Below are 25,567 nucleotides of genomic sequence, written 5' to 3' on the forward strand. Positions count from 1 at the left end.
TGAATACCTCAAAATACATTGTAAAGTAAAACCGCAAGTGGAAAATCCAGATACCCTCCATATTTTGAAATCCAAACTAATAATCGCAAGTTTTCCTACCCAAGTATATGTCTTAAAGCAGATTTTTTTTATGGGGGTTTGTAGAATACACACTTGTTATGTTACGTGTATCATATTACTTGTAGGTGTTTGTTTCTGAAAAAATAAAATTATATATATATATATATATATATATATATATATATATATATATATATATATATATATATATATATATATATATATATATATATATATATATATATATATATATATATTTGTATTTGCGCCATCACAGCCACAGATACTGACCTAAGTGGCTGTCTGGTGGCACTGATTATTAACAGAAGCTTTAGTTCACAAAATGTAAACTACCCACCCACCCCTGCTCTTTACCATTCATCCTCTATTCACATAGACCCCTTTCACACTTGAAGCGTTTTATCACTAAAAACAGCGCCTGTAAAATGCCTCATCTGCAATCCGTGTGAAAGCCTGAGTGCTTTCACACTCGGGTGCTGTGCTGGCAGGAAAAAAAAAAAAAAAGTCCTGCAAGCAGCTTCTTTGAGGCGCTTTAGGAGCGGTGTATACACAGTTCCTAAAGTGCCCCTGCTAATTGAATTCAATGGGCAGCGTCTGTAAAGCACCCCGCTAGCGGTCGAAAAGCACCTCTAAGACAATGGTAAAGCGCTGCTAAAACTTTTCCACCAATGCCCCCAAGCTGTCAGTGTGAAAGGGCTCTTATTTGCGATGTTGTAAACGCAGTGAATCCTGTGTGTTTCCCACACCACATTTAAATCACACAGTGTTCATGCGATCTGTTGCGGGTGCCAATGTTAGACTAATGACACCCCAAAACAGCTCAAAAAATGCAGTGCGATTGCCTGAATCAGTATATTATATATAGATATATATAAAAATAAAGGTGGAGCCCTGCACCATTTTGGTGCAGATGTGATGCGATTTGAGCCATATAAAATGAATAGCTCAAATCACAGCGCAGACATCACATGTGATTTGCACAGAAATGCGGTGCTATTCCTGTGCGAATCACATGCGAGGCGAGATTTCTATACGATGCAGGATAAGCTCAGGATTCGCTGCGTTTCCAGCACAGCATATGTGAACCGAGGCTTAGAGAACTCTTCTTACTATGATCACACAATGGGGAGCATTTACTAAAACTGGTGTAGCTGTGCTTCGTAACCAGCTTATTCAATTAAACTTGATACTAAAACCTGGAAGCCAATTAGTTACTATGTAGAGATGCACCAGATTTATCCTGCATACAGATCTTGAGAAATGTGTTCCTCATCCATTGACAGTATGTGTTAAATTGCGTCAAATGTCCCAGGATCTTATAATATTTACAAAGAACACCCTCTATGTTCGTATAGGACTTTAATAAGGTAGTATTTGGTTGACCGCATTAATCCATTGACTGACATTTAAGTGCGATCTGCTCATGCACCAAAAAAAAAAAAAAAAATAAGTTTTCCGTAATCTGACCTATATGGGCCATACAACCTCGCTGAGGAGTCCAAGTAGAGGTACTTCAGGAGTGAGTAGAAAGGAGAGTAAAAAGCAGGTCCACAACCTGTTTCCAATAACAAGCTATGATTGGGTAAGACCACAGTAAACGTTGGAACTCTACTCGCCTTGTGGTCCACTGCTGGTAAAAACTCAGCTTACCTCAAGCGATCTTGCTGAAGAATCAATTCTGTTACCAGCTTTATCTGTGACAGATGCAGTAAGACTTGTCTGTCCTAAAGCAAGACCATGGACAACAAAGACTGTTGTAAACTCATCAACCTTCTCACTGAGGGCTCTGTAAAAGAAGAAAAAGTAATACAAAAAAAAAAAAAAAAGTACAGCTACAAGGTGTTGTTCCAAGTAATGAAACAAGTGTTAAACTTATTTAAAAGTTGCATAAACTCACTTAATAGATACAATGTGTGATGAAGATCCAAGATCCAAATCCATGTAGACAAAGTATTTAGCAAGGAATGGTATTTGAGAAGAATCCAAGACCCTCACATAGGCTTTTATAGACTTTCCAATTTCAACCTGTACAGCAAAAGACAGCTGTTTAATTGCACCATGTTAAAATGTACAGTCTAAAGCGCAACATAAAAAGTTGCTAATGTCAAAGGAAAAGGCAGCACAGCCAATCAATAATAGAGAAAGGTTGTCGAAAAACAATCTCTATACAGAATAATGTCCAACAATTTGACAAACAATTCATCACAAACCTGCCTGATAAAGATACTGCCATTTTGTAAGACCAATCACACCCGATACTAAACTATTTAGAGATCCCCCCACTGCCACTTTTCCCCATTGCAGCTGCCACTAAAATACCTGAATTATCTATAAAAATGTTTTAACTTAGAGGGAGTGGTGATGTCATCCCTCAGTCATGTGACAAAGCTGAAGGCTAGTGACTGGCTGCTAGGCTCAATCGCTGCAAGATGAAGTTCCATGCTCCCCCCATACCTGGAACCACCATTTATTTGTGCTAACTGCAAACAGGAAGGAGCATCTAGAGAACCAATGCAGAAGTGTGCATCATTAGATTGTGGTTGGGGGGGGGGGGTTTACACAGACACTGTAACTTTAGTAAAGTGACAGTGCTTATTTAAAACATATCGCTTTCCAAATAAACTATGTAAATAAATTAGCTGCTGGGAAAGTACAGCTAACAAAAAAATTTAATAAAAATAAAGTTTTTGACCTGTAAATTCCATATCTTGGATTACAAAAAAGGACACATGCTGAATATCCATAGACTGATACCTTCAGGTGACTGGACACTGGCAGAGCCTTTGAGCTCCCTATAACCCTACACCACCCAGCAAGTCCTCTGTTTGCTAGCGTCCTAAGGTGTCAGACCTATTCTCCCCTATGAAAAGCCAACTAGTTTATTATTTTACAATGGCTCTTTAATCAACTCTTAAAGCGTTTTTTGGGGGTTAACATACATCCTGCTCCTTTAAAGCATGCTATATTACACAGTGATTGTTCTGTTTCATTTAGCCCCCTGTAACACCTAAAAAATGTGCCTGATCCTGACAGTCTCTCCCCACCCCTTTGTAAACTGACCACGGTGTATCATGGCTGCTGAGACCAGACACCGTGGTCACTTTATGTGCATCTGTCATCAACAGCCTGCTATCTGCTCTCCTCTCTGCTTCTGTGTCGTCCTCCTCCCCCCTTCCTTCTCTGTGTGTGAGCCGCCCCGTCCCCCCTCCTGCTGCTCTCATAACACTAACCTGTATATGCCACCGGAACTGCCTCCTATTGCAGTGTCCCCCTCTGTGAATGATTTAGAAATATAAAATATAAATAAATATAAATGCTGCAAATAACTAATTTAAGAGCCAAAATTGTGATCACATGACCAGCCAGCTGTCTCCTCCTCCCCTGCAGACTGACATCAACGGAGGAAATCAAATTCCTTTTATCCTAATGGTGTAGCGCAGGACACAGACTGAATATTCATAGACCCTGAGACGTCTCCAAGCAATGAATGAGAAGCGTGGGCCACTTTTTAGGCAAACAGAACTGCACCAATAAGCACAAATAAAAGGGGTCAACAGACCAAACTTTAGGGTGCCGCTGCAAGAAACTTGTGGCCACAAGCTCTAGCCGCAGAAGACTGGATGTTCACCTGGTAGAACTTTAAAAAAAAGGTATGAACAGAAGACCAGATGTCAGCTTTACAAACTGGGCAATAGAGACTTGAGGTCTACATATCCACGAGATTCCCACATACCCAGGAGATTCCCATTGATATAGTGGAGTGAACACGTAGCCATGTTGCAGGAGTTTTTCCCTTCTAGAGCCGAGTTGTCATATCCACCTAGCGATCGCAAATTTTGAAGCAGGACATAACTGATCAGGTGCTGAGTGTATGGCAAACAGGAAGCTGTAGCTTTGAGGTAGATTCTGATGGCGCTGACTTTGTCCAAGCATTAGGCCCCTTTCAAACTGTCAGTTTTTCAGGCGGACCTGAACGGTTGCTCCATAGAGGTCTATGAAGCGTCGGATGTCAGCGGTGACAAGTCCACTGACATCCGACCCGCTTCGATCCGAAAAAGTGTGACTGAGGAAAAAGCTACTGATCCACCCCCCGTGTGAAAGGACCCTTACAGATCAATTATTTTTTAGGGCCATAAAGATGGAAGTACAAGGTCTTCATTGAGATGGAAAACTGATAACTTCATAGCAGAGAAAAATGGCCATAGGACTACCTTGTCTTGTGAAGGACGGGAAATGTCTCCCTACAAGAGAGGGCCGCTAGTTTAAAGACACATCTAACTGATCAATTATCAATGAAGAAGGCTACTTTGTGGGATAGATCATCTAAGTGGATTACCCCAATGGGCTGAAAGGGTGGTTTCTGCAAGGCAAAGAACCAGAATAAGGTCCCAAGGAAGTACAGGGTGCCTGATGCAAGATACACCTTGCATAAAGGTTGACAAAAAAGCGTTAGTCTGGATGTTTTTGGAAAAACAGAAAAGACGGAAACCTGTCCTTTCAGAGTGCTTAGAACAGGGGTCTCAAACTGGTGGCCCTCCAGCTGTTGCACAACTACAAGTCCCATTCTGCCTTTGCCTGTGGGAGACATGATTGTAACCGTGAGCCTTGTATTGCCTCATGGGACTTGTAGTTTTGCAAAAGCTGGAGGGCCGCCAGTTAGAGACCCCTGGCTTAGAGCCAAGCTCTGGTCAAGCCCTAATTGTAGGAAGACAAGCATACAATGCACGATTGGCAGATCTTTTCTTGCTTTTTGCAAAGTAGGGAGGACAGAATCAGAGACCCTTCTGGGAATATAAAGATAAACATCTTGGTGGTCTACGGATGCCAAGTAATCCCCTTGTCTCAGAGTGGATTCCATGCAAAATTTTGGAATTTGAAGGCATCCGTTTTAGAACCAGTATAAGACAAATACCCTTGTTGGGTTTTGGTAGTGTGAACAGGTTTGTGTGGAAGCCTTTGAACCTGTCCTTTAGAGGTACTGGGTTGACTAACCACTGGGACAAGAGATGGTTCGGGGCATTCTGCAAATCTCAAAGTATTTGGGCAAATTTTGGATGATTTGAAAGAAAAACGGTGAGGCGGTAGAGTTTTGAACTTATACCTCTTTGAAACCACAGGTCTAAGATGTCTACGATTCTGAGATAGTGAAAGGAATAGGCGTCTCTTCATTGGGAAGAGGGCTTTGGGAAAGACTTGTTAAGGTTTTTGGGTCAAGTCTAATGCTGAAAGGAGGAGCTGAACTGAGGCTTGGAAGTGAAAGCCTAAATAGACCGTTTAGGTGCACTGCAATTTGGGGAAGTAGTGGCTGCTGAGAGAGGATGTTTTGCATCTTTTTTCTCTGTGGAAGAACTTATTTTCCTATCTTGATCTCTTTCATTTATCAACTGTCTCAAACTTATTATCTCCTTTAAAGGGCATATGTGGAAGGAATTTTTGCAGGCAAATTCAGCTGATACGATTCTGCACATGTAAATGAAAGTCATCCTGGAAAGTTGTGTCATAAATTGTTCTACAGCATTGACACAAAAAAGCAAGGCAGAAGGTAATTGCTATATATGGCTAGTTATGGCAATTAAGGTATGGGCCTGGAATACAGGATTGTGTTGGTTGTTCAATGACCTAGTCTAGTTAGCTGTGGTTTGCAGATGAAAACTGCAGCATTGGATGGTTGCAGAGGTGGGCCGGAAGGAGTAAAGATAGAAAGTTTGACACTTAAAGACTATCAGCATATTCTGAAAGAGTGAAGGGTTTTACCACCGGAAAAAACATTTCTTAGTCAACTCTTTCCACTAGATAGAGTTAGGAAATGACCTTTGATTGGGAAATCTATTCTGGAGACTTGATACTCAAACTGACCCTTCTATCTGTTCTTGAACAGAAAATGTGTTTCTTTAGCAGGTCTCTTTGTAGCCTTAGGTGCATTATCAGACAGGTGTGACAATGCCAAGACTTGAGCTCACAGCAGAAGTGAGCATATCCACATTTGCAAGCATATTGCTTGATGCCTTAACATCAAGTTCATAAAAACCTGGTGGAAAGAAAATGTCTGCGGCTTCCTCTAGCACTTCTGCGGGTCGTCTTCATTCACTTCAATGTCTGCCTCTTCCAGGGTAGGCATATCTGAAGCCGACTCAGGTAAGGACAGTGGAGCTGGGGAAGGAGGCTGGCAGTTTTGAGGCCCAAACAGTGATTGCTGTATTAAAGCAGTTAGTTATGTAAGAAATTGTGACAAGTTGCATTGCATCACATTGTGAAAGTTGCAGAACAATCTGCCATGGTCAGGTAGACCTCTTGTTGCATGCCTAAAACAGAGCTAGAATCAGAAGTAGAGACTGGTGTTAAAATCAGATCCTGCAAGAGAAGCTTCATCACTCTGGCAATGTTGTGCTGGTCCTTGGCAGAACAAATTTTTGCCTGAGATTTTGCCGTTGCTCCTGGTTTCCGCCATTGTTATGTGTTAGGGTATTCCTGTGGGGTACTCAGGGAGTAGAGTGCAGAGAAAATGTAAGCATGTCCTGAAAGCATAGCACAGCAACCTAGGTGTAGAGCATTCTGTATTAAATCCTTGTGGCAAAGGATGGGAGGAAGCGACGAGTACCTTATAAAGGGCTTTAGGAGTAGCATTAAAGTGTGCGACGTGTGGTGCGATGTAATACCTGGTCATCTACCGAGACTAAGCTTGGAGTGGTTACATTTAAACCACTGAGTTTGAAATGTTTACACTGTTAATCGAATAGGTTTCAAACACAGCCTCAGTTTCCCGATAGTCATAAGGTATAAAACGGACACTGTTCAGGATTAGGGGCTACGGCACCAGTTCAGTAAGCAGGGTGACCTTGTCCATGTCGCTGGTCCCTCTATAGCACCCTGCTTACTATGTGCATTGCACAAAGAGCTGAGGTGGGGCACATGCAGGATCTGGTGCCCAAAGAAACATTACAGGCCATTCCCATGATGTGGGGTTCGGGTATGGTTTCCAATGCTATGCCGCGTACACACAATCGGAATTTCGGCCAGCAAGAGACAGATGAGAGCTTTTCAACGGAAAATGCGACCGCGTGTAGGCTCCATCGGAATTTAGTTGGCCGAATTCCCACCAGAAAAAATTTGAGAGCATGTTCTCAATTTTTCCAACAGAAAAAGTCTCTATCGGAAATTCAGATCGTCTGTAGCAATTCAAACGAGCAAAATTCCTACGCATGCTCGGGAACAATTTGACGCATGCTTGGAAATATTAACTTGATTTTTTTCTTTGCTCGTAGTGTTGTACGTCACAAGTTCTTGGCGGTCGGAATTTGGTGTGACCGGGTGTAGGCAAGACAGCTTGAGCGGAATGCAGTCGGGAAAACCATCAGAGCTTTTTCCGACCATAATTCTGATCGTGTGTAAATGGCCTTAGATCAAACTACACCCATCTAGATTTACTGCTTCTATTGTTTTATTAGAATACAGTAAAACGTTGAGTGAAGAGTTGATGAAAGATTCAAAGTAAAATAATAGTTAGCCAAGAATGAATTCTCCACAGGGAAAAGAGGTTCATTACTTAGGACAATAGCAAAAACAATAAAACAAACAAAAAAAACCCCCACAGAGTAGGGTAGATTTACAGTGTCCTGTACGATTAAAAGAGTAAAATGGTACCCATGGCAAACACTTTTGAGGTTATCACTTTAGGGCATCTGCAAAGAAAAGATATCGAATTGCTGTTTTTTATAAGAAAGAATAATATGCAGACACTGTATATTATGTAGTCTGTATTATGTAAGCAAAGATTAAAAAAATAATATGAACACAGATTTAAGAAAAAAATGTATAACAGTTACATCACAAGAATTCAGCACATCCTATAAACAGGTCTGAGCTATAAATTCAATTAACTTACCTTATCCACCACTCTAACTTCCACCTGCAGAATATCAGATACATGAACATGGACTGCAGCTGGTGCTGGGAAAGCCAGACAAAGATCGTAAACCATGATCGATAAGGTCCCTGGGCGCAAAGGATACACCTAGAATTGAAAAAAGGTCACATTGAAAAGTGGTTCATTTTGACATGGTGATGCAAGTACTCTATGTAAATATGGTGGAGTATTAGCTGGCCTTTAAATGGTTAATCCAATAGATAGGTTGGCACACATTGCTTACAGATACCAAAATAAGGGATAGCCATATTTGGATGCTATTAAGGAATACTCAGGCTTTCCTACTTGGTAGTGCTAACGATTTTTCATGTCTTGCTATTGCATGAGTGTCAAAATGTTACCTGATGTATGCCATTTTGAATTCCTATACATATATTCTCCTGTTTGATTAAAACATAGCTAATGCAGGGTTGGAAGTATACATGTATGTTTAATGTGAAAGCATGTGAATTTCTGGTAGGTGTTCTGTACACCATATTTTTATTTTTTCCCCTTCTGTTATTTTGTTTCTCAAATGTTTGATCGTATACATGCAAAAACATTAATAAAAAAATAAAATAAAAACAAATAAAAAAAAAAAGTCACAGATCTTCACTATAAATTTTATGACCTCAAACTGCAGCAGTGTTTTATTTATTTTAAAAAAAATGTAAGGCCTCATTCCCACGAGGCGGATTCGCTTCCACGGAGTCCGCCTCTGTCCGCCAGCTCAACCGGAGATCTCTGTTGATCTCCGCTGAGCCAGCGGATGACAAGTCCCTCTCTGCTCACTGAGCGGGGAGGGGCTTGTTGAGCGCCGCTGGTTTCTATGGAGAGATCAGAGGAAAACGGACAGCATGTCCGTTTTCCTCCGATCTCACCCGATCCAATAGCGACGGATCTGAACGTAGGGCCATCCACCTGCTTTTAGCGGATTGGACCGGGTTGGATGTCAGCGGACATGTCACCGCTGACATCCGTCACTCCATAGACTAGCATGGAGAGCCCGTTCAGGTCCGCCGTCAAAATGGACAGGTGGACCTGTACAGTCAGATGGCGTGAAAAGGGCCTAAAGCTAGGTTTATTTTTTATGACCAGTGCTAAAATTATATTTTAATTGGGAAGACATAAAATATTACATAATATTTAAATGTAAAAATGCACTTTATATGCTTTTTTGCACAGTAGCTATTTTGCACATTTATTGTACTGTTTGCACACTGTGGTCTATATAATTTACACAGATTTATATGTGAGGTTTATTTATTTATAATTGAATATACCACTTCTAGGTTATCTAATATTTTTTCAGCATTTATACTATTTATTTAGGTAGTGCCACATACTTTCACATTACATAATATTTGTCATCGATTGCAGTCAGCAAGCAACATGCTCTAGAATTCTCCATACTTTCACATGCTGCTTTACTAGTAGGGATGGGCAATCGGCCTGAGCATAAGTTCGGGCGAACACTGAACAATATGCAGTCTTTGGGGCAAATTCGAAAGCCGCCGGAACAAAGTTAAAGTCTATGGGACATTAACATGAAAAATTAAAATTGCTAATTTTAAAGGCTTATATGCAAGTTATTGTCATAAAAATTGTTTGGGGACCTGTGTCCTGCTCCAGGGGACATGTTTCAATGCAAACATTTTTTTTTTAAATAAGGAGTTTTTTTTTTTGGAGAAGTGATTTTTTTAATGCTTAAAGTGAAACAAAAATGAAATATTCCTTTAAATATCATGCCTGGGTGATGTCTATAGTATGCCTGTAAAGTGGCGCATTTTTTCCGCAGTCTCTGCAATATAAAAAAAAAACGCATAAAAAAAAAAAAAAGAAAAAACGGCATGAGGTTCCCCCCTCCTAGTCCATTACCAGGCTATTTGTGTCTGGTATGAATATTAAGGGGAACCCTGAACCAAAAATGAAAAAAATAAATAATTGTGTGGGGTTCCCAGGTGGCCCCGCCCTCAGCTTTATAATGTCAGCCATGGAGGCGGAGGTGTTGCATTTTTTTTCGGCTCATCGGGCGGCGTGATAGAAGAATGGACATCATCTATTTTTTTTTATCTTTTAATAAAGGAGTTGTCCCAAGTTGTCTCTTGTCTTTTTTTACCATTTTTGACACTTTTTTGTGACATAGCAGGGGTACAATGTACCCAGTTACCAATTCACATAGGGGGGAGGCCAGGATCTGGGGGTCCCCTTGTTAAAGGGGGGCTTCCAGATTCCGATAAGCCCCCCACCCGCATACCCCCACAACCACCAGGCAAGGGTTGAGGGGATAAGGCCCTTGTCTCCATCAACATGGGGACAAGGTGTTTTGGAGTCAGACCAGGCCTGTCCAGGCTCAGGAAAAATCGTGACAATTGAGTCAGGAGCCACCCAAAAAACCTGGACTGGCACCCGGCCCTGCCTTTCAGCAAGCCACGAGAGGCTGAGCCTGCCACTCCTGCCCCTTCCACGGCCCAGCGTTCGAGTGAGCTGTGAGAACCAAGTGATCAGTGGTTTTAATCACTCTTTTCAGTGTTAGAGACGCTGCATCCACCTAGGCGAATATGAATATTAAAACATACATCTTTTAATCACTTTTGGTTTGTCAGTAAGCAGTTCCACAAGCCTGGACTAGTTCATTAAAATATTTTAATTGTAGATTCCAACAAATCTATATTTCATTAAAACAGTACTGTCTATGTTTATTTCTAGAAGCCATTTAAAAAAAAATTACAGAAATGGATTCAGCATTTTTAAACATGCAATTATACCCTGCCTGGGCGCCCACCATGGATGCCTAATCTAATTTTTTTTTCTACCTCAAAAGATTTTTGACCAAAAATTCAGCTCACTTAAACTTTTTCTGAATATGAAGATCGAATCTAAAGATTAAACATGAAAAAAAAATCATTTGAAATGATTGAATATGAGTGCTGTACTTACTGTCACAATTCCTTTTGTTTCTAGAAATATTGTTTTGACAATATTGGAAATGCTGCTGTTGATGTAAAAATATCCTGATCCCTCAGAGATAGTGAACTCAGCCTGAAATATAAATATTGTTAAATATGTATAATGTATAATATGTACTGTATATAACTGCAAGACATGACTTCAAGTCATTGCTTATTAAACAAATCTTACAGGGGCCAGAAATGGTTTATCTACAACTTAACAGAAAGTGATTCAGAAGGTCTAACTATAAACGCTAAAGTTGAAAAAAAAATCCAAGAAAAATGTCAAAAACAAATTGTACAAATTAAAGTATGTATGAGGCCGATTCACACATCAGAGTTTTGTAGCTTGCAGCTCGAAGCCACTGGAGGAGGGAAAAAAAAAAAAATTATTCTCTATGGAATTTGTTCATATCTCCACAAGTGGCTTAATGCTCAAAAAAGTTCTAGAGCTTTTCTTGTAGCATGAAATCGGGTAGATTGGTGCATTTTGGAAGCATTTTCTTTCCATAGAAATGCATGGAAAAGGTTGATGCAAGCATTTGAGCATTTTGTCAGGCATTTGATCATTTTTTGTTCTGTTAAAATGCAATAAATAAAAAAAACCTAACCCCAAAATATAGATAACTTTCTCTAATGCCTAATTTAAAAACTGGCAAAGCTCAAAAATGATTATTACGAAAATACTCAGAAACGCACAAACATACGGAAAAAATCAAAAAACATGACGCTCAGGTGTGGCTGCAGTCTAAGAGTGTAGTATCAGTGCATACACATATGTTATTGCAGCTGACCCACCTAAACCAAATGGCAGCAGGATAAAATGCACACATGTTTCAATTTGTCAATACATGTAATAAACTTCTACAATAGAGTGGCAATTTACAATAATCATGTTTACTTTTTACATTAAATTCTATGCATAAATCCTTTAGTACTTTAAGAAACAGATCTTGTAACAGCAAAGCTCACCATGACTTCAGGGTGATTGTAAATAGAAATAGATCCTGGGTTCACTTTAATATCTTCCACAAGCAGGAGCTCCAGACTGGCAGACACAGGGGTCAATGCTTTGTACTGGAAGAATGGAAATAGCAAATGGAATTAGACCAGAAACAGTAACTATATTTTATTCTGCGTTACACACACATTATAATTATACAGGACTTATATAGTGCCAAAAGATTACGCAGCACGTTATAATATAAAGGAGGACAGTGAAATTACAATACAGAAGGACAAGGAAAGTAGAAGAAAAAGCAGCACTTTTTTTCATTTTGGAGAGAGTGAGTGTAGTCCTTGTCAAGTTTTGCCTGCCATCTGTGTCTCGTTGGGGAGATTCAATTTTTGTCCTAAAGCCAACACAGGAAGTGAGGGAAAATCCCTGTTGTCCTTGGGGTCACCAGAACAAGTGTCCCCATCAAAATATTTTGCCTCTATTCCTGATCTGGTGACAACTGTTAGGATTTTTTTCTCTTTCACGCTAAGTGATAATGGCAAGCAGAGAAAGGGTGAATTTCCCTAATAGAACAATAAACACATGACTTGTGTTTGAATTCCTCTCCATACCCACACTGTACTAAACATGCTTAACCACTTCAATATCAGGCACTTTTTCCCCCCCTTCCTGCCCTGGACAATTTTCAGCTTCAACACTGTCAAATTTTAGCCCCATACACACGATCAGATTTTCTGCAGATTTTTCCTTCAGATTTACCAAAACCATGTAGTACAAGGGCCTGCCTGATTGCATTCACATTGAAATTCCTAAGGTTTGACCTCATATTATATGGTTTTGGTAAATCTGAAGGAAAAAAATCAGCAGAAAATCTGATAGTGTGCATGGGGCTTTTGAATGACAATTGTGAGGTTATGAAACACTGTACCCAAACTAAATTTTTATCATTTTCCTCCCACAAAAAGAGCTTTCTTTTGGTGGTATTTGATCACCTCTGGGGTTTTTATTTTCTGCTAAACAAAGTAAAAAAAAGTCTTTCTTGGTTTGCTATAAATTGATTTCTCCTTCACCGACTGGCACTGAGGCGGCACAAATATGTAGAATTGATGGACACTAATATGCGGCACTGACAGGTGGCATTGATGGACACTAAAAGGTTGGGATTTGAACAAGTGACCCTTTTTACTGCTAGGTGAGAGTGCTTCCCACTGCACCACAGTGCCCCCCTTAAGAAACTCAGGATAACAGAACCACCTCCCGGCAGCCATTCTGCTGTAGGCCGGGTGGGAAGTGGCTAAAGTGGATGTAAACCCAATCGCATCCTTTCTAAACTACCGTCATAGTGCGGATCTAGAAGGATATACATGCCTCCTGTATGTATCATTACCTGTCAGATGTCTCCCCTGTTATGAGGCCTGAAAAACTGCAGATTCTGTGGGTGGGTCTGTTATCTGGAGCTCGGTGGGTAGAGTCATTATTTCAGTAGACTACCAGCCCACCTCTACACTCTATGATCACTAACATCCAGTTAAAACCCAGAAAAGTTCACCACATGACTTCAGCATGCCCACTCATGAGGTGTGGAGCAGCCAATCCTGGGAGAGCTATAGAAGAAAGGAGGGGGGGTGGGAAGTACACAAAAAGCCTATCTCAGGTTTATTCATGAGACAAGGAAATCAACCTGTCACCTACAGCAAAGGGGAAGAACTGACTACCATTTCTTTGTATGTCAGTTTTTATCTAACTGAAAAAAAGATATGGATTGCTCAGAGCTGGATTAACTCTTGGTGGCAAGACTGGCACAGATGACATGAAATCCTATACTGTGCAAGGAGTAAGACAAAAAAAAAAAAAAAAAAACACGTTGGGTTTACATCCACTTTTAAAGGAGGGGTACAGCTAAAGCTCCTTGGGAACATGTTTTCTGTGGCAGCAGTACAGAGAAGTTCCCTGTTATGTCAGTTTTTGAAAGCAGTGCGGCCATAAGGGGAGCTCCGTCCACACGGCCACATCATTCATACACAGAGCCCTGTGATTGAATGAACTACAAGTCACGACAGTCTTAGCGTCTGTCAGCTTGTAGTTTTCAATAAACTACCACAGCGCTGTGGTAGATAATTGAGTCTTCCTGTCAGCAAGTAACGGCTTGCCCATACAGGATGTACGGGTAAGCAAATACACCGACAGTGTGCAGGAGACCTGCATGGCATCTGCAATTGCCTGATCCCTGGTGCAATGCTTTTACAGGCTCCTAATTTCTGCAGGAAAACAATGGCTTAATTTCCCCCATCAATATAGTATTGACGGGGGCATCCCTCCTGCAGTGCTATTGTGTTCTGGTGGCAGGGATCCTTTCCTGCAGGCTAAATGCAATTACAGCTAGCTGCTATAGCCACCAGCAGTAATCGCAAGCAAAACATCTGACGGGCTGGATCGAATCTCAGCCAGTCCCTGCTGGAATGGCTAAAATTTAAATTATGACTGGCTTTAGTTTCACTCTTTTCTTCAAACTGCACATTAGGGACAGTATTTACAACAACATTACCTGAACCTGGAAAGTAAAATAAATATCATTTACAGCCAGTTGATTGAATGTTATTTTAAATACTGGCACCCAAATAACTTTCCACGTTTCCTAAATACCAGCACATTGTGGGAGTGCCAAAAGTGGGAGCTGATGGGGGTATATTGGACAAAATGGAGCAGTCGCTGTAACAGGAGATGAGACCACAGAAATTACTTCAGCAATAGGCTGCTGCTGCTTTATCTTCTAAACAGTAGGCTGGGGAGGTGCCCAAGTGAGGAGAACTTTAGAGGCCTTTTCTTTTCTGGACACCCCTTAGGATAGTAGGAATATGACTAAGGCCCCTTTCACACTGGCGGACCGTTAAAGGTTCGCCTGTCTGTTTTTTAGACGGACCTAAACGGACGCATCATACAGGTCTATGGAGCGACAGATGTCAGCGGTGACATGTCCGCTGACATCCGACTCGCTCCGACCACTAAAGTGTGATGGATGGAAACCCTATTTTTCCATCCGTCTGGCGGATCGGATGAAAAACGGACTCTACTCACAGTGTGCAGAGAAGGACCTGTCAGCTGCCTCTTCAGCGGGGATCGACAGAGCTATCCCCAGTGAGCAAAGTGGAGCCTGTAAACGGACAAGTCTGTGAAAGGGCCCTACGAAACCACAAGATTTTCTCTACTTACTGGGGTCTTTACTTTTGCTGCTCTTAAATGAGACTCCTGGTAATTGTTAGTTGTAGTAGTAATGACTGCCGTTCCGGATACTTGATGCACATGAACGGTGTTCAGACCTAAATAAATAGAAATTTCTAAATTATACTGCACTGTATAATACAGCCACAACTGTTATTCAGTGGAGTAGAGCCACACAAAAATGTTTTGCGAACTGGATGAAAGGTCTACATTTCATCATAAATGTACTTTTTACTGGTTTAAAATCTTTAATACATTTCAATACCCATAATCGTGCTTATAAACATATAGCATGCACCTGTTGTCATTTTTGCTCAGATGGTTTAAATAAACTTCTACTGTCAATACCCAAGTTTGCTAAACAAGAATTTTACCCATACATGCTTCAACTACCCTGGAACTTCCAAATCAGGAACCAAGCCACCTCCAAACTGTACACCTGATATTCAAAATAAAATGCCCACAGATTCTCTGTCTACCAAAAACAAACTTCCTTTGAGGCAAGCTCCATGCATATGCAATAAATCGAGAATGAAGGAATAGACCAGCAGCTAAAAAACATTTAAATAAGCAGTATAAAATACATCAATTTTCGTTTTAAAAGTAGCATTTATTTGACTTGTCATTTTATCACACAAACATTTACATACCAAAGAATATGTTCAACTGGCAAAAATAAATATTGTGAAAAAAGGGAAAACACTAAAGCAAAAGTGAAAAATACAAGATACAGCAGCTAACACTGAAACAAACAAAACTAAACAGAATAGAGGGAAATTACTGTAGCGCTGATATAAAAAGTATATGATTTTATATGTGGAGATGTGACTAAACATACAGGATACCAATGATGGCTAATCATATAAAGGGTCCATTAATAGTAAAACACAGGTAAGTGGGAAAAGTTATAAATAATAAAAATATGAAATATATAAACTGTGCAGATGTGAAGTCCACAATTCACTGGGTATGTGAGTTCCGTACTAAAAAGAACAGAACGTTTATCCCAGTAAGCAGTCTGCATATAACACGCAATGGAAATGTATCAGTGGAGGTCTTCCTGCAAGCGGGGTGGAGACCACATGGACCAACAGGAACAATAAACAAATGCTTGTCTGAAGTTGTATCAATAATGGAAAATAATGCTAGCATTTCTTGTACCCCACATTGCGTTTATTCGATTTTACCTTGCGATTACTATTTATTTTTATGTCATTTATACCATATGACTTTTTCAATAAACCTACTGGTTTGTTTTTTGACCTGCACCATCCCGAGCCCCTCTTTTTTCTTTTTTATGATGAGCTTTGTCTAAACCGTATCCTACATACAATCAAACCTTGAGTGTATGATCCTCGAGTCCAGAGACGGATAAGTGAGCATTCCATACCAGGAGTACCTGCCTTTTTGGAGCCTAGAGACAGAAAAGTGAGGACCCCTTATCAGGATTCACTCAACTTACAGCACCTGATTGGGACCAGTCTGGATTCTAAGCTTGATAGACTCACTGTCGTACGACACGTGTGTCCAACCTTTTTGGTAAGAGTACCCATCTTCTATTATTGATACTAGGGATGCACCGAATGGGTTTTTTGGTGCCGAAACCGATACCGAAAATAAAAAATACACTAGGCCGAAAACCGAAACCGATACCGAAACAGCACCAATACCGAAAATTACTTTTTAAAAAATATTTTTATACAGGAGGTGGTCAGAGACTGGCGACATGGTACAGGAGGTGGTCAGAGACTGGCGACATGGTACAGGAGGTGGTCAGAGACTGGCAACACGGTACAGGAGGTGGTCAGAGACTGCATGCATGGTAAAGGAGGTGGTCAGAGACTGGGGATACGGTACAGGAGATAGTCAGAGACTGGGGACGTGGTACAGGAGATGTTCAGAGACTGGGGGCATGGTACAGAAGATGGTCAGACTGGGGACATGGTACAGGAGATGGTCAGAGACAGAGGACGTGGTACAGGAGGCATCCCCCATTGCAGCCAGTGTGCCTGTGCCCCATTACAGCCAGTGTGTCCCATTTTGCAGCCAGTGTGTGCCATTTTTCAGCCAGCGTGTGCACGGAAGAGAGCCGCCTCCGCCGCCTGTTTGATCACAGCGCCGGGAACATCACAGCTTTCATTTCAATAGCTGTGTGTTCCCGGCCGTGCGCCGTCACACACAGCCCCTCCCCCTTGTCCAGGCACTTTGATAGACAGATCATCCGTCCAATCCTGCGGATGTTCTGTCTATCTAAGTGCCCGGACGAGGGGGAGGGGCTGTGTGTGACGGCGCACGGCCGGGAACACACAGCTATTGAAATGAAAGCTGTGATGTTCCCGGCGCTGTGATCAAACAGGCGGCTCTCCTGCTCTATGCACCCCCCATGATGGGCGTCACCAGGGGGCGGGGCCCCGCCCCACCCAGGCCACGCCCCGTTTTAGGCTCCATTATCGGCCGTTTTTCTCTTTCGGCAAATTGCCGAAAAGGGCATTTTCGGACGATATGTTCCGGCGGCCGAAATTTCAGTGCATCACTAATTGATACAACTTCAGACAAGCGTTTATTGTTCCTGTTAGTCCATGTGGTCTCCACCCCGCTTGCAGGAAGACCTCCACCGATTTCCATCGCGTATCATATGCGGACTACTTACTGGGATAAATGTTCTGTTCTTTTTAGTACGGAACTCACATACCCAGTGAATTGTGGACTTCACATCTGCACAGTTTATATATTTCATATTTTTATTATTTATAACTTTTCCCACTTACCTGTGTTTTACTATTATGGACCCTTTATATGATTAGCCATCATTGGTATCCCGTATGTTTAGTCACAGCTCCACATACATAAACAAATATTACATTGGTATGGATTTGTTTTTTTATTTTTTATGTGCTATTTGCTCACAAAAGCAAAATTACTTGGGCCCCTTTCACACAGGTGTTCTGTAGACGGATGAAAAACAGACATCGATGCATTCTTATGGGCAAATGGATGTAAATGGACGTTCACCCTGTTACATCTGCGTCCGTCCACATCCTTTTTTTTTTTAAACGGATCAAACCCCTATTTCTGTTCCATTAACAGAACAGAGGATAAACTGTCAAGCAGTCCCACTACTGTATCCGTTTTTGCATTGGTTGTTAGGAGCCAGGAGGGTGTTAGGCTCACACACACACACACACACACACACACACACACACACGACCCGTCACTTATATGCAATTGAAATCATTTGAAATATTAGGAATACCAAGTCTTACCACCCAGAGGTCCACTAATAACTGAATAGGATTTTTATAACAGCTTACCTGTAAAAATCCTTTTCTTTGAAGTACATCACAGGACACAGAGCCATAGTAGTTACTATGTGGGTTATAGGCCACCGTCAGGCGATGGACACTGGCACGCCCTAAATTAAAAAGTGCACTCCCTATATAACCCTGCCCACTGGTGGGAGTGCCCCAGTTTTTTAGCAAAGCAATACACATGTATACTAAAGAAGGAAGGGGCCTCTATGTCCTGTGATGTACTTCAAAGAAAAGGATTTTACAGGTAAGTTGTTCTAAAAATCCTATTTTCTTATCGTACATCAAGGGACACAGAGCCATAGTAGTTACTATGTTTGATGTCCCATAGCAATGCCAACTGAAGGGAGGGAGACAATAAAAATAGGGCACCAATAGACTAGAGGACTCATACTGCAGCCTGCAGTACACTGGGCTCGACACACACACACACACTGCTAAGCCAACATCTGGCCTTGATAGTACTCAAGGCCAGCTTCATTTCTAATCCTATCGGTAGGAATTTAAGGATCCCATCTATGATATTTTGTGGGGTGAAAAGCCCTGGATTCACACCAGGAGACATATGCCTTCCAGATTCTATAGTATATGACTCTGGAGGCCAGCTTCCTACTATTAACCAAGTAGAAACTACTGAAGGCCACAATCTTTTAGAATGTGGGTCTCAATAGCCAAACCACTAAATTTAGCATTTGTAAGGTAGGATGGAACAACAGACCTTTGCGAGAAAAGGTCTGGGCCACAAGAATCACCTCCTTCCCTTCTTGCTTGATCCTGTGAGAAGGCGTGGAAGCAGCAGAACAGGAGGGAACGCATAGATCAGTGAAAAACTGATCCCACGGAAAAAACAAGGCATCTGTTCAGTATGCCATCGGATCCCTTGTCCTTGACACAAAGTTGTCCATCTTGTTGTTGACCCTGGACGCAAACAGATCCATGTCCGGAACTCCCCATTTTTGGTATAATCACAGAAAGATGTTGAGGTGAGGGACCATTCTCGCAGGAACAATTGTTGGCGGCTCAAGTAGTTTGCCTGCCAATTTCCTATCCCTGGAATGAAAATTGCTGATGGGCAAGGAAATAGGACTTTTGTACTCCCCGTAAAATCCCTTTCTCTGAAGTTCATTGACGGAAAAGAGCAGCTCTTCTTGACCTTAGGGTTATATTGCCCCTTTAGCAGAGGACTAGGCAGAAAGTGTTAAAAACAGCAACACTTGCACCGTACCGCCCAGTGGGGCGGTGCTACTGGCTATAACCCCTCACACTGCATTCAGCAGCTCAGTTTGTCAAAAGCAGTACAAACAGAAATAGGAGGGTTGGGTACTGTGTCCATCAATGAACTTGAGAGAAAAGGATTTTACGGAGAGTACAAAAATCCTACTTTATCATTCATTGACGGACACCGCAGATGTTCTTGACCTTAGGGACGCCCCCAAGCAATGTCAAAGAAACGAGGATAACACCACCCAAAACAGCCAGAGCTCCTCAACGGAGGAGTTGCAACCTTAAACAGCTGCCTGCAAAAACTTGCAGCCGAAGGAAGCATCCGAAGATGCACTCACGTCAACCTTGTAAAATTTAGTAAAAGTATGAACGGATGACCAGGTCGCCGTCTTATACACCTGAGAAACAGACCCTTGATGTCGGAAAGCCCAAGAGGCACCAATTGCCCTGGTAGAATGCGCCGTGACAGGAAAAGGAGGCGCCTGTCCCCTTATGGCATAAGCCTGAACTACATTCTGTTTTATCCGAGAGATGGTGGCCAATGAAACCGCCAGTCCCTTCTTTGGACCAGGCACAGATACAAACAGCTAGTCCAACCACCAAAAAGGAGCCGTAGCAGACAGATACACCCACAGAGCCCGAATCACGTCCAGGGAATGCAAGGCCACCTCTTTAGGGTGTGATGGCAGAAGGCCATAAGGATGGAAGCACAATGTCCTCATTTAGTTGAAAGGCTGAACAACCTTTGGAAGAAACAAAGGCTGTGGACGCAGCACCACCTTATCCTTGTGGAGGATCAAATAGGTAGACTTGCAAGACAAGGCCGCCAAGGGAATCTCCCTAATATTTTCAAATGGCGGTTTCTGAAGCACTGAGAGCACCAGATTCAAATCCCATGGATCCTTTGACCTGGCCACAAACCTCTGTACCTTCCGATTGAGTAAAGAAGCCAGGAGATCCACATCTGGTGTGCCCAACCTTAGGCAAAAGAGCCAAAATATATCCGGATTTATTGACCATTCCCCTTGGTCCAGCATCTGACGACTTAGGACTTACGCTTGCCAGTTCTCTACACCCAGAATGTACACAGCCGACAGAGCCGGAACGCGCCGCTCTGCCCACCACAGGATGTGAGCGACCTCCAGGTGTTGCAGCAAAACTCCTTGTTCCTCCTTGATGGTTGACATATTCCACCGCTGTGACGTTTTCTGACTGGATCCTGACCGGACGCCCCTGATTGCCCGAAGCTCCAGTACATTGATCGGCAGGTGGGATTCTTCCTGAGATATCCTCCCCGATCCTGGGCTGACTGTACACCCTAAACTCTCCCCCAACCGGTCAGGCTGGCATCTGTTGTGATCACCGTCCAATGAAGAGGAAGGAACGACTAGCTGGCTCATCCGAATTTGACAATCCAGAGACGACGGAGATCTGTTCCATTTGGACAACATCTCCTTTTGCAAGAGTCGAGTGTGGAATTGAGCATACGGTACCACCACGAAAGTGGCTACCATGAGACCCAGGACTCGCATGCAAAAATGCAGCGACGACCACCTGCGGGACACCAAAGACTGTACTGCAGCTTGAAGGGTCTGCAACTTGTCCAAAGGGAGAAAGAATCTTGCCTCTGAGGAGTCCAGAAGCAAGCCCAGGTACTCCAGGCGTTGAGTTGGCACCAACACGACTTCTGTAGGTTCAGTACCCAAACTCCGAAAGAGTTTGCATGGCGATTGCCACATCCTCCCTTAATTCTGAGGCGGAAGCTGCCTTCAGAAGGAGGTCGCCCAGGTAACCCACGATTGGAAAGCTGGAAGGTCCAACGAGCTTCAAACTCCTGAAGGCGACCCCCCACCCGGGCAAGTCGGGCGGGGGCAAACCTTCATGCGGTAACGGATTTGTTCGCAAGCTTGTTTGGCTTGCGAAACCAGGGAGTTTTTGTCCCTCAGCAGGCACCTTGTCGGACTGGGAACGCTTACCTGCCGACCCGGGCAGACAAAAAAGCCGCTTCTGAGTGGAAAAGGAGGGCCCTTGCCTACGGTGTGGCTCCTTTCCTTTCCTGGACTGCGGGAGCAATGTAGTCTTACCCCCAGTAACATTCTTAATAATGTCATCCAGCGAGCCTCCAAATAGCCTCTCTCCCTGCAAGGGAAAGTCCGCCAGTGCTTTCTGAGATGCCTGGTCCGCAGACCAGCATTTCAGCCAAATCGGGCAACATAGCACTACTGCGGATACTGAGGCTCTAGAGCGCAAGGGGGCCATATCTAAGGCCACATCACAGACATACTTGAGGCCCTGTACCAACTGGTCTGCCAGCTCCACACAGACAGAGGAAGCCTGTTGCTTCTCCAATTCACGGTGCAACAATTTAGCCCATTCAGACAGCGTCTGCCATACCAGGGCCGTGGCTAACGCTGGCTGCAATGCTGACCCCACCACGGTAAACATGGACCGGGCAACCGCCTCGGCCCTTCTGTCGGCAGGGTCCTTGAAAGCAGGAGTCCCTTCAAACTCTCCTCAAAAGGGGCAACACACCGCCATGCATTTTGGGACTGAAAAGGTCCGCTGCGTTTTTCCCCATTCCTTGTAAATAAACGTATCAAAATAGGTTAGGCAAGGAAACATCTTAAGCGTGCGGGCTGGCTTGTGTGACCCGAAAGGGACCAACACCTCTGTAGATGTCTCCGCCATATCCTCCATTTTTAGGGTATCCTGCATTGTTGTAATAAGTGCTCCCACAAGCGCTTTTTCCTGCGCTGACCCAGACATCGAGTCATACTTACTGTCCAAAAGGTCCTGCTCCACATCCTCAGATGCATCAGAGCAGGGGCCGCTAGTCACAGCTGGGACCAAGACTGAATCAGAGCTTTCCCCAGAAGATGGTGGGGAGGAGGGGACCTTTTTTTTTTTACCCCCCTTGCGCTCGCATGCCACTTCCACCCTGGCAACAAAGGCCTCCAGGAGCCTCGACAAAGCGTCCATGGGAACAGCAGGTGTAGGGGAACCAGTTGCAATCACAGGGATGTCTGGGGAAGAAGCGCCAGCTTCTGATGCCATGCTGACCCACACTTGCCTGTCACCACTTAGGGACCTAAGGCAAGGCATACAAAATGTCCACCATCCTAGCTGCACAGACTGAGGGGCCCCCCGCAGGACACCCTGGCACAGGTACTGTGCTGCTGTCAGCTCTCCCCTGTGCCATCCATGAGGTGTCTGTGTGGAAGTGAGCCTTGCTAGAAGGAAACAAGCGCCCAGTGTTAAAGGCAAAACCACCTGAGGCTACTAGAAAATGGCCGTCGGCCGCCTCAGCAAAAAACATCTGAGCACCAAGAAAATGGCTGCCGAACTACTAGAAAATGGAGAAAAAAAAAAAATCAAGCAGTGTCATAACGAGGGGTGGGAACAGCAATAAACTTCACCCACAACTAGCGGTGCTACCTAACAGGGGAGTCACCATCTTAACTAACCGCATCAGAACTTGCAGCCAACAAATGCAACAGTGCATTAATACTGAAAATTAACTGTTTCTTTAAAACAGAAGAAAGAGTGCAGAATTGAAACATTACACGGCCGCCTGCAAAATTGCGGCCAATGCAGGCATCAGAAGCTGCACTTACATCCACTTTGTAGAATTTGGTAAAGGTGTGAACGGACAACCAAGTCACTGCCTTACACACTTGAGCGACTGGCGCTTGATGTCAGAAAGCCCAGAAGATTCCAATTGCCTTGGTGGAATGGGCCGTGACAGGAAAGGGGGGCACCTGCCCCTTGAAGGCGTAGGCCTGGACCACAATCTGTCTGATCCACCTGGAAATGGTGGCCGACGAGACCGACATACCTTTTTTCGGACCAGCTACCGAAACGAACAGAGTTTGACTTCCGAACAGGAGCCGTGGCAGACAAATATACCCTTAGAGCCCGGACCATGTCTAGGGAATGAATGGCCACCTCCTTAGGATGTGTCGGTTTAGGACACAGAGATGGTAACACAATATCTTCATTAATGTGAAAAGCCGAAACCACCTTTGGCAGAAAAGAAGGGTGCGGATGCAACACCACCTTATCCTTGTGGATAACCAGATAGGGCAACTTGCAAGACAAGGCCGCCAGTTCCGAAACCTTCCTGGCCAATGTGGTTTCTGAAGCGCCGATAGCACCAGGTTCAGATCCCACGGGAGCAAGGGTGGACGCACCAGAGGGACTACATGCCGGACCCCTTGTATAAAAGTACTCACTAGAGATTGAGATGCCAGGGATCGTTGGAAAAAAAAACAACCAAGGCTGAAATTTGTCCCTTAATGGTGCTTAAAGCCAATTTCTGGTCTACTCCTCGCTGTAGGAACAGCAGGATCAGCAGGATCCTGGAAACGGAATAGGTGCGCAGACGCCACCCCATCTCCTCACACATGGAGATGTAAACCTTCTAGGTACAATAGTATATCTTCCGAGAAGATTTTCATGCCCTCAACATAGCTGAAATCACAGAGTCCAACAGGGCCCGGTTCCTTAGTGCCTGGCTCTCAACAGCCATGCCGTTAAAACCAGCGATGGTAAAGCAGGATGGAGAATTGGACCTTGAGACAGAAGGTCATCTCGCATCGGTAGTCGCCAGGGATCGTTCGCAATTAGGCGTATTAGTTCGATGTATCAGGGACGCTGAGGCCAATCTGGGGCAATCAGTATCACTGGAATCCCTTTGGCCTCCACTCTGCGGAGCAGACGTGATAAGTTTTAAACGGAGGAAAAGCGTAGATCAGTCGGTACTGATCCCATGGAGCGCATCTGACGCATTCCGCCCAAGGATCTCTTGTCCTGGATATGAATCTTGGCACCTTCCGATTGAGACTGGAGGCCAGCAGATCCGCGTCTGGAGTGCCCCACCGCAGGCACAGCAGCCTGAACACCTCCAGATGCAACGCCCATTCTCCTGGGTCCAGCATCTGGAAACTTAGATAGTCCGCCTGCCAGTTTTTTACTCCAGGAATGTAAATAGCCGACAGGGCCAGTACATGTCGCTCTGCCCACTGAAGGATGTGACCTCCTGTGCTGCAGCCAAGCTTCTTGTTCCTCCTTGATGGATGACATATTCCACCGCCGTGGCATTGTCTGACTGGATCCTGATCGGACGCCCTTCGTAGTCTCAACCATGTGGAGAGCCACAGCCTGATCGCTTGGACCTCAAGCACATTGAATGGCAACTTGGATTCCTCCCCCAACCAGAGGCCCTGGGTCGACTGTACTCCCACTACCACCCCACCCCAACCGGTCAGGCTGGTGTCCGTGTGATCACTGTCCAAGGTAGAGGTAGGAACGACTTCCCGGACCGAAGTGGCAGGGATCTCAGCCACCAGAGTAGGGAGTCCCCGACTGACTGGCTCACCCGAATCTGCCAATCCAGGGATAATGGAGATTTGTCCCAGTTTGTCAAGATCTCCTTCTGTAAGACTCTGGTGTGAAACTGGGCATATGGTGCCGCCTCGAAGGAGGCCACCATGAGGCCCAGGACTCACATGCAGAAGGGCAGTGACGACCACCTGCGGTTCATCAACAGCTTCACCACGGCTCTGAGAGTCTGCAGTTCGTCTGAAGGGAGAAACACTCACTTCCTCGGAGTCCAGCAGTAAGCCTAGGTACTCCAGGCACTGAGACGGTATAAACGCCGACTTCTTGAGGTTCAACAGCCACCCTAATTCCTGCAGGGTTTGCATGGTCATCGCCACATCCTCTAACTCTGAGGCGAAAGCTGCTCTCAGGAGATCGTCTAGGTAACCTACGATTGCGATCCTGCGTTGCCGCAACAACGCCAAAAATAGGATTTTTTTACTCACCGTAAAATCCTTTTCTCTGAAGTTCACTGACTGACACAGCTCCATTAATCTTGACCATAGGGTTGTTACGCCACCTTCAGGAGAGGACTAGGCAGAGC

General features: G+C 43.8%; 1 protein-coding gene across 1 annotated transcript in view; it reads right to left on the minus strand.

Annotated features, from left to right (window-relative positions):
• The window catches only part of NUP210 (nucleoporin 210), a 353,934-nt gene that overhangs the window by 168,917 nt on the left and 159,450 nt on the right, over positions 1 to 25,567 (minus strand). Inside the window, exons 18-23 of the mRNA XM_077452181.1 lie at positions 15,104 to 15,210; positions 11,908 to 12,012; positions 10,925 to 11,026; positions 7,964 to 8,092; positions 1,979 to 2,106; positions 1,732 to 1,867 (exon numbers count right to left, since the gene is read on the minus strand). Of these exons, the coding sequence (XP_077308307.1) occupies positions 1,732 to 1,867; positions 1,979 to 2,106; positions 7,964 to 8,092; positions 10,925 to 11,026; positions 11,908 to 12,012; positions 15,104 to 15,210 (707 nt within the window). The remainder of the gene's footprint in view (positions 1 to 1,731; positions 1,868 to 1,978; positions 2,107 to 7,963; positions 8,093 to 10,924; positions 11,027 to 11,907; positions 12,013 to 15,103; positions 15,211 to 25,567) is intronic.

This window comes from Lithobates pipiens, unplaced genomic scaffold (assembly GCF_037356315.1).
Source record: "Lithobates pipiens isolate NorthernLeopardFrog02 unplaced genomic scaffold, aLitPip1_a1.2 Scaffold_23, whole genome shotgun sequence".
Lineage (NCBI taxonomy): Eukaryota > Metazoa > Chordata > Amphibia > Anura > Ranidae > Lithobates > Lithobates pipiens.